The sequence below is a fragment of the Gallinula chloropus genome (genome assembly GCF_964237585.1).
Source record: "Gallinula chloropus genome assembly, chromosome: 12".
NCBI classification, from domain to species: domain Eukaryota; kingdom Metazoa; phylum Chordata; class Aves; order Gruiformes; family Rallidae; genus Gallinula; species Gallinula chloropus.
In genome coordinates, this window is record NC_140097.1 from 12,055,947 (window position 1) to 12,068,806 (window position 12,860).

Below are 12,860 nucleotides of genomic sequence, written 5' to 3' on the forward strand. Positions count from 1 at the left end.
AGTGCATCAAGGCTCCCTCAGGCTGGAGCAACTGAAAAACCCCTTTGCAGCTGGGACAGCTGGGTAATGATCGCTGGTGGGGGAAGTCTAGGGATGGCATGAGCTCTTAAACATTTTAGGATGCAATTGCAATACTGTCTAATTAATGTATGGAATAAACACAGGAATATAGAGACTGATGGTGCTGACTGTATGAGCTTCAGATACCTCCCAGTCCTCCCAACCATTATGAACTGAGCACCGATGCCGTCTGTCTGCTTTGAGTCCCACAAAAGCACATCCCAGCCCTCTGCAGAGGAGCACCATTTTGCACTGGGATGTGTCTCTGCTGGTCAGATGCTCAGCCTCTCTGCAACAGCCTCCCCAGACCGACCGCTGCTAACATCATACCTGTGGCTGCAGCCGCTGCAGCAGCTCTCTCTGGCCACGTGTCTTATCTTCAGATGCCGGGTAAAGGATTATATTTAATGTCACAAATAAGGATAAAGGTTTTTCTCAGTAAAATGTAGTCATAGCTACATATTTTTCCTGACTGAATGTATCCATTACTGCTTTCCTGGAACGTGACTTACTCCTTTGCGTACTGCTTCTTTCCAGAAGCCAAAAGACAGTAAGGACTTATGTAGGGCTAAGACGTAAGACCAGAGACGTAGGCTGATTTCAGCCTTCACATGAACCATTGCTGATGTCAGCCAGACAGTGCCATTTCTATAAAAATCCCAATGTAAATATTTCTCCTACATCAGGCTGTTTTTCTCCTTTTGCCTTGTCTGGAGCACGACCAAGGGAGCTTATGAAATGCTGTGTCGTTTCAAGATTAATTGCTATTGAAAGTTGGGGGGGTGGTTGTCTGCCCTGCATACCCTTCCCCTTGGGATAAAGTCCTCTGGATTTCATTTCTTTCCTCACATTCTTTCTTTCTCCCCAGACAGTGAGTTTCACTAAGGCCAAACTGGTTTCCTCCCCTAAAAGCGTGTATCGTTTCCCAGCTCCTCTGTCCCATCAGCAGACGGATCGGGGGGTGTTGATGAAGGGAGATGAATATTTGCCTCTACTAACAGTTGGATTGTTCCTGTTTTTCAGATGCCATCTGTGTGACAGGGTTTGGTTTGCACTAAATACAGCCTGTGGGCTGAGCTGAGAAAACAGATCGCTGCACCGCTGCGTTAAATAATCAGCGTTAGAGGCTGCTTCACTGGAGAACTTGAGGCTGCCACAGAGGTTTTCTGGGAGAAGAGCTGCAGCTCAATCCCACGTCAGGATGCTGGGAACACATTTTAATTCAGTTTTGCTCACGCTCTCTGTTGGCAGCGCTGTCACCTGGGGTCTGCAGGGCCTGAGGGCAGGGTGATGACAGCTGGCAGGCAGGCAGGGGTGGGAACAGCCACCGCTCTGTCCCTGCTGCTCCCTACCCAGGTTAGAGCACAAGGTGGGCTCTTGCTGCTGCTCCTTCTGCCTTTTCTTTCTCTCTTTCCCCGCTCTTCGATGCTGTGAGCGGGTTCAAACCCGGACAGGGCAAATACTCTTTAAGTTCAGTGACTTTTTACACCAAATCACCAGGCTCAGGCCTGTGTCCCACCGATCATAGCTCTGAAGCATCTGCACACACATGTGATGCAGGAAGGTTCTTCTAACCCTTCTGCCCCTGCAGAGGAATGGCAGAGCTCCAGAGCCCACGCAAACATGGGGGGTCCCTGCCCTCCAGCCCTTGCAGATAAAGCAAATGGAAGTATTTTATCCTTTAAGTAGCTCCTTATGTTTGGGAACAGTACACGAGTCTGGTGTGCTGCTTCTAGATGATTTATTTTTGTGTACAATAAGGAAAATAACCTGAAGGTTTAACTCACCTTGTTACCCAAAATACTGTAAGTTTAATGAAGTATTTGTGATTTGCTTTGTTGGGTTTTTCCCAGTAAATATTGCAGTTGTTATGAGTATATCTACACTAGCCTTACACAAGATCTGTTGGCATCTGTGTATCTCCACACCATGTGAGAGGACTCAGCATGCTCATGACCTTGAGTGGCGGCTCTTTCTTGATCTCCCCCTCCTTGAAAACTTGGATTTCAGCCAGTTGAAGAAGCCACCTTTTGCTTTTAACTCAAACTCTATAGGGAAGTGGTCACTCACCCCCAGTGCCTGCAAGACAACAGCACAGAGGGATCAGAGGCTGACCACCCGTCTTCTTTTCAAGCCCTGCCCCAGGGGTTTCACCGCTGCAGCAGGCAGCTGGATGTGCAGTGGTGGGTGTGGGGTGGTGCAGCACCAGCTTGGGGAGGATGCTACAACTGCCCGAATGCCATTGGCTTTGCGCTCCTTTGTTAGCCTGTGCCCCACTGCTCCAGAGGACACACTGTGCCTACCTGCTCCTCGGTCATCTGAAAATCCTCTTGGAAATCAAAGATGTTGGCAGAGTCTGGCACTACGGACTCGATGAGCTTCTTCCCGCTGACAACAATCCTGCGAGGGAACAGGGTGCTGTTAAGTGGTGCCTGACCAGCAGCAGCCATGCTGCTCTGAGCTGGTGCTGGCCAGAGAGTTGGTCTTGATGGAGTCACAGCTATGGATGGTTTGTCCTTTCCCATGGGCTGCCTAGTCATAGATGCCAGCCCATGTTTTCTGCTGAGATTGGCTCATTGCCTTTCTTGGGAGTGAGACATCTAAATACCTTGCCATGTTCTGGCCTTGGAAGCCAGCTCATATCTAAACCCACCCCGATGGTTCTGCAAAGTTCAAAGCTGTTCTTTGGATACAAAAATCATAGGACACCAATGACAGGACTCTCAGTGAAGTCCCACTGTGATCCAGAAGCTTGTGCTGCAAGAGGTTTAAGTCTTGGCTTAAGCTGATGTATTTACTGGCCTGGCTGCAGGAGCTCTAGGTAGCAGCAGGACTTGCCGTGTGCCTGGCAAAGGTGAGGTGTCCCACCTCCTGAGCAGAGCTGGATTTTGCATTTGTCAATCCATATTATGAATGTCAGAGCAAAAAACATGGTGCAAAGCTGGCACAGAGGAGGCAGCAGTGCCTTCTGCCTGGATGTCAGCAGGGCTCTGACTGCAGATGAGGGGTGCTCCTAATTGCCTGTCATTTGTCTCCACCTATGTCACAGCAATGGCTGGCTCTTGCATGAAATCTTACCCTTTCTGAAAACTTGCTGGTCAAGAAGGCTGCAAAGTGCTTTGTGCTCCTGACTAGAAGTATTCAGATCTCATTTTCCCCTGGATCATGTTTTATCTTTGTAGGCCTCACGCACATTGGCTTTATCTAACAGTCACTGATGTCATTCCATGTATAAACAGGGAACAACTCGTAAAACCTTTACCTGTCATATGGGCAGCTTGTGCTTTTCTTCACTGTTGTGTCATTTTTGTCACCAATCAGCCAGACAAATTCAGAGGAAGTCCTCAGCCGGATGTTCTTCCAATGCTTCTGGGGAACATAGCTACATCCAGCATTAAAGTCCCCCAGGAAGATGAAATTCTGGAATGAAGGAAGGTTTTTAAAAGTAATCATGAGGACAGGTCTTCAAAAGGAACCCAGCAAGGACTGTTAGGGTCAACAAATGTTCCAAATAGCCTCAATACAAATGTTCTCAGTAGCCAGTGAGTGCCTATTGGGTGCAGTGGGGCTTCTTTCTGCCGGGTATGCCATCAAGGTGTGCTTGTAAAACAGCAGTTTTCTTGGGAGGTCAAGTTTACCAATTAAAATATGGTCAACTTGATGAAAATGCATCACAGATACTCAAAATCTGGGGCTTATTTTCAATGGCCTTAATGTTATGAGGCTGTGAGTAGTGAATAGTGTGCCCAGTGACTCGGTACCAAAGGCAGAGTAACAGAGAGGTGTCAACTGACCTCAGTTCTCCAGTGCTGTTTGACGTCTAAATACACATCATAGAGCTCATCGATCTCCCGTACTGCTGTCTCTGGTGTGGTGTGCAGAGGGATGATGGCAAACTCTTTGACAGCTTAAAAACAACACAAGAAACCAGGAAAACCATTTAAACACACAGATAATCACTTGTAAGCAAGTTTTTCTGAAGAAACAGGTTCTGTTCTGGCCGTGGATCAGAGATGTTTGCTGTGGAATTGCACAGTGCTGCCCACCAGCTGCCTGGCTGTGACACGGTAAGGTGCTGGATCAGGACAAGACAAACCCTGCTCGACACCTATGGCAGAAGCTGCTCCTGGGGCTGTGCCAGTGGCAGGGAGTGCATCCACGAGACCACTGCTGGTGGCTGAGCCTTTCCTGGGGATGCCGGCTGTGGTGCGCGCTGAGCTGCGGGTGATGCCAGAGACAGCAGCCCCAAAGGCAAACGCTGCTCTTGTAAGGAAATGCAGCATGGGGTCAGGATGTGGCCCCTTTTTCCTGCCCCCACCACACACTCAGGTCCAGCCGGCACCATCTTGCTCCTTGCATCTGTTTCTAGAATGTCTCACCAGTTTTTGGAGACTGGAACCAGATGACAAAGGGCTCTCTGGAGAAGGCATCCTCGTCCTCAGGCTGGGTGTCAGGGTACTGGTAAGTTTGTTTCACTGATACCAGACGTTGCCTGCAGCAGAACAAACAGGGTAGGGGATGTTGTGCTTGTGGTTCACCAGGATTTGACTAACTCTGAGTCCCTGCTCTGACCCAGACCCTGGGCCGTGGCTCAGGATGGATACAGCCAGGCTGGTGGATGCACCTGGGATGATCCCCACAGCCAGGCACAGCTCATCCCACCTGCACAGCCTGCACATCTCCAGCTCCCTCCAAGAAAAGCCATCACCACCACATCCAGCCCATCTCCACAGGGCTGTGATGAGGGCGGGCAGAGTAAGGGGCTGACTGGCTGGTGAGGGCAGCTCGCTGACCTGTAGATGAAGGCATACTGTTCCTTGTAGCTGTTCCTTCCCAGCCTCTTGCTGATCACGCAGCTGTATCCATCCTCAGGGTCCTTCAGCTGGCTGGAAGGGAAGTGATGTGTCTGAGTTTATTTCTGCATTCACAAAGGGCTGAGGAGGAGATCATTTTGCCTGTGCCCAAGGGTAGGGGGCATTGTCTGCCTGACCTCAGGTGCGGGTGGTAGAAACAAAAGAACTTCCTCAGGACCTGTGGTCTAGAGGAGCCCTATCGTTAGCTCACACCCTCTACATCCTCTCTGTTTATTGCAGGCCCTGTCTCACTTTCAGTGGGTCTCACGTCCAGCCAGGCGTATGCTGCTCTTCCCTCACCCGTCAGTCCAGGCAGGCCACCCCCAATCCAAAGCAGTTCCCATCCCTGTGGATGCCCCCTACTGCAGCATGGCGGGGGCCTGTCCTTCCCTCCTGTTTCCTTTAGAGATCTCACCTTTAACAAAATGAATCTAACTTGGTTATCTTAATTTTAGTGGTCTGGAGCTGGCTTTGCACCTGGCCTTCAGTGAGGCTGCTGGAGCCCTGTCCTTCCTCAGCTGCTGGGACAGAGCCCCAACCCTGAGCTTTTGTCACAGTAAGGTGGTGCTGAGCAGAGCATGGGCTCCTCCCAACCATCTTTCCCAATATTCTCCTCCTTGCCCACAGCCCTCCTACCTGGTGAGCTTCTCCACCAGGAGAGGACAAACCCGGTTCTTGTTCTCTTTTATTTCCATCAGCAACATGATGTCACAGCGAGAAATGATCTGCAAGGGGAAGGAGCAGGAGCAAGTTTGTACACGGTAGCTTTTGGGGGATTAGAAAGAAGTTAGGAAGAAGTGGCTACTGGTGCAGGGGAAGTCCCTTGTGGAAGAAGTCCCTGGGGTCGTGGAATCAGGGCAGCAGCTGGAGCAAAGCCCTTCTGCTTTCAGAGCTGCTTCACACCCACACAGAGCTGCGAGAGGGAACTCAAAGAGCAGAGCGGTTTGGGGCTTGTTGAAGAACTTTTGTGCCCCTGAGGAGGAAGTGTGGAGAGGAAGGGGCAGCAGAGGCTGCTGCTGGGAGCCAGCTCCCTCCCCCCCCCCCCCGCCACTGCTGGGGTGCTGCCCATCCCCCATCCCCCACCATGGTCAGTTGTGCTTTTCTCTCCCCCCATCACAGAGGTTTTCTTCTCTGCTTTGGACTGGCGCTGTGTACGAGCATCCCAACCCACTGGGTGCCCAGGTGGATGTGGCAGGAGGAGCTGGAGGGCACTGAGGTGAGCCTGCTTCGGTCTGTCATCGCCCTGATGCGATGGATTCCATCCTTTTCCCAGTGTACGCACCCTGGAAGGTCCTATCACTAGGAGATGAGCCTTCGGAGAGCTGCGGGTGCTGCCAGCATTCACCTGTCCCAGCCACCTGTTGCAGACCCCTCTGAAACAGCCCACGCAGCCCAAAGTGACCCCCAGGCTGAAAACAGGGTCCCAGCACCCATGGGCTGCAGCGCCTCAGGGTGCTGGGGAGAGAGAGGGGCAGCTGCCTCAGCCTGGATCAGCTCCCGTGCCCAGTGCTGAGATTCCCAGTGGGAAAGCCCAGCTCACCCCACAGCCCAGGGTGCTCAGGGGCTTTTCCCTGCCTTTGGTTTGGCACTCTTTGAACCTCACAAGTGATATTTGGGGGAAAGCAGCCCCTGAAACTTGTAAGAAATTAGTATATTGCCTATAATTCACTGTATACTGCCCATAGTGCTGACAGTGTGGGAAGAAGGAGCCAGAAACGCAAACCCCAGCCAAACCCCTCTGCTCCGACTGTTTGCAAGGGAAGGACTTAAACCCAAGGAAAGGATTTAAACCCAACAAAAGGTTTTAAACCCAAGGAAAGGATTTAAACCCAAGGAAAGGATTTAAACCCAAGGAAAGGCAGGCTTTCCTCACTGCAGCCGTTCGGCACACACAGCCATCCCGCTAGCACCGTGCCCTGCGTCCTCCGTTCCTGTGGCACCTCAGAGGGGACTTGCAAAAGCTCTAAGTCCAAAACATAGTTTGTTTTAAAAGCTGAGTTATCTTCTGCTGCTGGAGGTGGGTTTAAGTACATTAATTAGTAGTCAGACTCTTCAGTCTTGTACCACACTCTAACAGGATACCCTCTGCTGTCCTGAGAATATGTTTCATTAGACAGGAATATTTCAGAATAACACAAGGTAAATAATGTATCACAGAACAAAGCTCCCTGGATTCAAACTGAAAATGATTTTTCCTGTGCCCTGAGGTTTTCCTCCTTTCCTAACTCCATTTCCAAAGGAAACAGTAAATGTTGTTGCTGTTATGTTCCCGTATAGGCTGAGATAACAGCAAACACCCAACTCAACCACTGGCTGATTTTTTACTTTTAAGAGTATAAAATCATCTAAATTAACAATTTATTATCTTTAACTGCAAATTCAACTGTGAAAAAAAGTGAAGTGGCAGATTATGTAACTAAGAAATCCTCGGACAGGTCAATGCCTGCCTCATGTAGGAAAGCAAACATACCTTTACCAGGGCATCGATGACTTCAGGTCTGGCTATTTTTGTTTCTCCAAAAGATCTCACATTGAAGGAGCAGATTTTTAGGCTCAGAGATGAGTAGAAATTGAAGAGCCAAAGCAAGATGAAGAGCAACATCTTCAGGGACTTGGAGAAAATGAGTTGCTGCGAGTGTGGCTATAAATATGTGTGTGTGTGTGTGTGTGTGTGTGTGTGTGTGTGTGTGTGTGTGTGCATCCGTCCCTCTGTGGCCAGTTGGGAGGTCAAACTGAGCAGTCAGCTGTGTCGCTCATGAACATGAACCACCGTTTCCTCCTTTCCCTCACTTTCATCTCTCAGCACTAAGCAATGTGGAGGCTTTGAACTTCTGCCTTTAGGGAAAACGAGCTCTTCTGAGCCAACTTCTCCATCCTGGAGGAGCAACTGCTCTGCCAGACCCCCACACCTCTCCCCACAGGGAGGTACCTTCTGTCATGCCTGGGCATCAATCGGGACCACCCCGGCCAGTACCATGCCAGGGCCACATCTCTGGTGAGATGTCAAAGAGCCTGCAGGACCAGAAGGTAGATGGTGCAGATGGGGAAAGGGCTTGGAATGCAGCAGTGGGGGGAGAGAGGTTTCTGGAGGGCTCTGGGGGTGGGCACAAGAAACCCCAGTGACAGGCAGTGGTGGTAGGATTCCCTGGATGGGGAGGTTTTGACCGTGTCCAAGTTTTGCTCTGCTTTTGTCTTGGTGAGAAAGCCATGCCGTGAGAAAGTCACAAACCATCTGTCACTCCAGGCCACACACTTTATCTGCTTGTCCCCTTGCCCAGAGCTGGGCCGTGCCCTGCTGCAGGACCCCAGCTGCAGAACAGCCCACAGGTAACAGTGCTCACTGCCCCAGCCACCGCAGTGCAGCCGTGGGGAAGGTACAGGATGCACCCAGTGCTGCCCCCCAAACTCCTGGCCAAGGGTCCCCAGCACAGCAGTCTCAGGCTGGTGAACTGAGAGGTGTGCACTTGGGTCTGGCTCATGCCACGTGGTGTAAGGGGACACACAAGTTTAGCCAAGGTGGCATTCAAGTGATGATGCAGCTGGGGAGGCTTTTGCAGGGAATCCATCCCCCTTCCCTCCCTTCCTCTTCCACTCTGAGCCCGCCCTCGGCTGGCAGAGGTGCATTTGTCGGTCCCCAGAGGGATACAGTGGCAGGAGTGTGCTTGCTGGGTGCTTTCACATCCTCTCTCGTTTCTCTGAGAACAGCTGCTAAGGCTGCTTGCTCCCTGCTGCCCTGCCAGCATGGCTGCCCAAGTAGGTCCAGATCCAGAAGCACCAGTGCCTGGCTCCTGACCCTGCCTGAATCGATTCAACTGAGTCAGACAGAGCTGGCACAAAACACAGTGCATGGGGAGGGGGGCTCCCAAAAATGCAGCATGGCTGATCACAGTGAAATCCCAGTCTTGCTGGGGAGACAACTGCAGCTCTCCAGGGTGTGTGCTGTGGCCATGGGAACAGGAACCAGAAATCCCTTTTGGCTGGATGGGGATCTGGAGCAATTGCTCCAAGTGAGGAGCAGGCTGCCGTGCTGCCCATGCTAATGGGCACAGCAACATGGGGAGCAGGCATGTGACCTTCCAAAATAACAGGGGTGGTAGGGTGTTTTGTCTCTGCTGGGTCTCTAATGCACCAGCCTTGGGCAGGACAGGCTCTGGATGAAACTAAGAAAGAGGGAGGGAAGGTGACAGCTTTAGGGGCTGTAAATCTCCTACCTGACCTTGCTAAAACCACAGTGTGAGCCAAGGGCCTGCAACGGCGGCTGCAGCCTCAAGGTCAGAGTCATCAAAATCTGGAGTTCCTACCAAAACCAGGCTTGTTTTGGCTAAAAAGCAATTTATTGTTGTCGTGCCTATGACAGCTTTAACCCTGAACTGCGGGGACCCAACTTCATCAGTGCTGTGTTGGTTCCCAGGACTGCTCACTTATCAGCCTTCCCTTTCCCCTCCACCCCAGATATTATCAGCAGGATGGGCAGCAGTTAGGCAACCTGGGAGGAGGATGTGGGGAGCTCATGCTCCTTTCTGCACCCCTTTATCTCTCTGTTTACTGCACTTTCTGTGCAAGCACTCTTTGCTCCTTATCAAGCCATAAACCCCACTCCATGATAGCTCACAAACCCTGACAGTTCAGGGCTGTCCAGGTCTTGCACAAGAAGGGTGAAGCTGCTGGTGGAACCAGCCTGGGGTGAGTTTTTTGCCCCTACTCTGAATGATGCTGGATGGGAGGCACCACCTCACCTCCAGATGAGCAGCACCTGTGGGGTGTTCCCTGATAAAGCCCCTCCTCAGCCTCTCCCTGCCCCTGGGGAGGGGGAAGAGACAGGTGATGAGGTTGTGTGCAATGCCAAAGCCAGTTTGGGTAAGAGCTTAGAAGAGGAAGAAGGTGCTGCCCAGGTCCTGCCTGCTTCTCCTGAGGGCCTTCCAGCCAAACTTTGCTGAGCACGCTGGGCTTTGGCTGGTGTGTTGCTACTTTTGGAGCAGTGATTCAGCTCTCTGTTGTCTTTCTACTCCTGGGGAGGTGCTGGGGGGTGGATGGGGCTGGATGTATCCCCAAGCTGTGTGCCTGCTTAGGGACTTCATTGGACAGTGGGGGTGTAAGGGTCTGGTGGCAATGTGGGAGTTCCTCCTTTCCCCTCAGGCACAGCTGCTTCCTTCCAGCCCTGGACACTGCCTGGGACACCCACAGCTTTGTTTTTGCTGGCAGAGGTGGGCTGTGAGGATCTCTGACACATCCTGCTCCTCTCTGGGAGGGCTGCAGGGAGCTACTGTGGGTAAGCCCACATCCCCCTCTGCTCTGGGGCTTGAAGGGCAGTGTGACTCATGGGCTGCTCATGGTGGGCAGTACTGGTGGGCTATGAGGTTGCCCTGGGGCTTTGCTTGGTGCCTGAAAACAGCACTGCAGATTTATTTGCCCTCCTGTGGGTACAATGCTGGTCAGGGGGTTAGCACTGCTGGGGACACCAGTGCTGCTGTGCCCCTTCTGCCAAGTGTGCAGAGGCCAGCCCAGCCTGTCTGAGCACTGGCCCCTCAGGGTGTCCCTGCTGCCCCTTGGGCACCCCCTAGGCCTGTTCCCCCAAAAGGGAGTGTGTGTCTCTGGGGAAGCACTGGCAGTGTGGGCAGAGGTGGTGTCAGGGTGCAGGGACCTGTACCTCCAGGCTGGTGTTCCCCAGATGCCACCACAGCTCTGTTTTCCAGCGAGGGGCTCACATGTTCCCCTTCCCACGTGCCAGGCTTTAAGGTATTGAGCATTTCATTATTGTTTTCATTTTTAGTCAGATTGCAGCTCTGTCAACATCCGCTGTGGTGAGGGGAGGTCTGTGGCAGAAGCAGGAAGGGCCAGCCCTGAAGTCGCCAACATCACCACCACAGTAGGTTCCTTTGGGCACATGAAATGACCTTTGGGCTCCCAGTGACCTTGTCACAAGCCCTGGGCAGAGTATTTTATCGCGGTCTCCGGGGGTTTGAAGTTAATAAGTAGCGAAACACACAGGCCATTGTGTATGTTTCATGTGTTCACAGTTGGGCTGCAAACCCAATGTGGCCATTTAGGAAGTGGCTTCGGTGTCCAGCTAATGGTGACATGTGTCCTGGTGTGACCCTCTGGAAATTCAGGATAACTGAGGGTAAAAATATGTGGTGTGCAAGGGAATGCTTTGAATCCAAGGGGTTGGCTTTGATACTTAACTGGTACTTTGAATTCTGGGGGGTGCACATTTTGCTTACTAACATCCTGCCAGGGCATGATTCCTCTGCTGGGACAGGGCTCCCATGGGATTTTCTTTGTCAGCTGAATACGTCAGTAACGTTCCAGCTCGTGGTCTGGAGTGTGAAGGTCTGTCTGCTAAGGCAGGTCAAGGAAAAATGCCTCCTGGTGTTTTCTGTCTCCTGAACAAGGCTGCTCAGTGGAGATGAGGGAGCACAGGCAGTGTTTGGAAATCAAGCCTTTGTTTGACACGTGACAATTAGACGAGGCTCCCGAGTTACCCCTCCATACAGGTACTGCACTTACCAGTAAGGAGGGTATTGTGACAATAAGCACACCCTTATTGTTAGCAAGATGTCATTAAAATGCGTGTAATAGATGCATTTGCTTTGTGTAGGGTTAAGAAATTACGATTTAAAGCTGTGGCCAGGCAAGTAGTTCTTGCTTTGTGGTGTTGTACAAGTCAGGAGCATTTGCTTCTGTGTTTGTCCCAGGTTGTGCAATGAAGCCACGGAAGAGTGATGGGGCAGCTGCCAGAGCTGAGCCTGGAGGCATTAGTTACCCCAGTGCTCACTGAGAGCTGTTTGAAAACAGAGGTGAGATTGTACCTGCCCTGGGGCGTGAGTTTTGGAAGCTGGATGTCGTTAAAGTTGCCCTTGGCTGGGGACATGATGAAGTGTTCCTCACAGCAGGTCCCATGGGTGGGCTGTGGGGCCGGGCTGGGTTTGTGGGGCTCCTGCCTGCCCCAGCACTCTCCCTCGGCTGTGGTCCCAAGGGGATGGCTTGTGGCATTGTGCCATAGGGCCAACACTGCATGTGTGGAAATAAGTGGGGACGAGTCACCCTGGGAAGATGATTCACTTTGCCAGAGTAGCATGCTGTCACTTGTTATGGTTGCAGACAGTCTGGCTGTGCTCACTGGGGATTCATCACCCAGGAGTGGAAAATAACATGGGAACTTTTCATCTGGTGGAACAACACTGCTCCTCAGCTTGGTGAGGTAGAAGCTTCGGTTCTCCATAGCTACCCTGGCCTGAATCTGACCAGAGCTTCCACCTCCTGTGGAAAACAAGACAGTTTATGTGACAGCCTTGCTGCCTCATTTCTGGGGACATAGGACAGGTAATTCTTATTATTTTCAGTTGTGGGGTTGTTTTTTTTCCCCTGTGGCTACTCTGACTTAGAAAGACCTTTTTTTTTTTTTTTTTTTTTTCTTCTAACTGGAGGAGTGATCCTCTGCCCTCCTCACAGCATCCAAGCTGTGCTCTTCTGCCAGTGGGAAGCCTCCTCTCCTGACCTGGGCATCCATAGGGAGGAATTGTCAGCTGAGAGCTGGTACTGCTGGTGCCTGGATCCAAAATGCTGGTGGCCTTGGGGTGTGGGGCAGGGGCGACTTGGTCCTTGCCAGCTCCCACAGCTCTGATGAATTGTGTCTGGGGACTGAGAGGAGAAATGAAATGCAGAGAGCGGGTCAGTGCAGGTGCTGCCTCTTAGCTTGAGCTTGCCATGTGGCAGACCCCCTGAAAATGGCTGTGCAGGGTCCTCAAACTGTGCCCAGGGACCTGCTGGGGCTTCCCCTCAAGTCCAGGCTCATCTGCTGTCTGTGGGGACAGGGAGTTCAGCCATGCCCTGTGCCCCCCACAGCCCCTGCACTACCCGGAGACCCTGAGGTGGGATGGAGGAGCAGCCTTGGTCCCTGCTCAGCAAATTCATCATTCTCCACCTCACTGGGGCTGTGACCTGTTG

General features: G+C 51.9%; 1 protein-coding gene across 1 annotated transcript; it reads right to left on the reverse strand.

The window, feature by feature from the left end:
- Positions 1–1,790: 1,790 nt before the first annotated feature.
- DNASE1L3 (deoxyribonuclease 1L3) lies at positions 1,791–7,515 on the reverse strand (the record flags this gene model as incomplete). The annotated part of the gene is made up of 8 exons (XM_084269767.1): positions 1,791–2,139; positions 2,364–2,460; positions 3,323–3,480; positions 3,855–3,967; positions 4,440–4,552; positions 4,854–4,946; positions 5,550–5,638; positions 7,384–7,515. The coding sequence occupies 8 exons, from the start codon at positions 7,513–7,515 to the stop codon at positions 2,011–2,013; spliced, it is 924 nt and encodes a 307-aa protein (XP_084125893.1). The 3' UTR covers positions 1,791–2,010.
- Between the last annotated feature and the right edge of the window lie 5,345 nt (positions 7,516–12,860).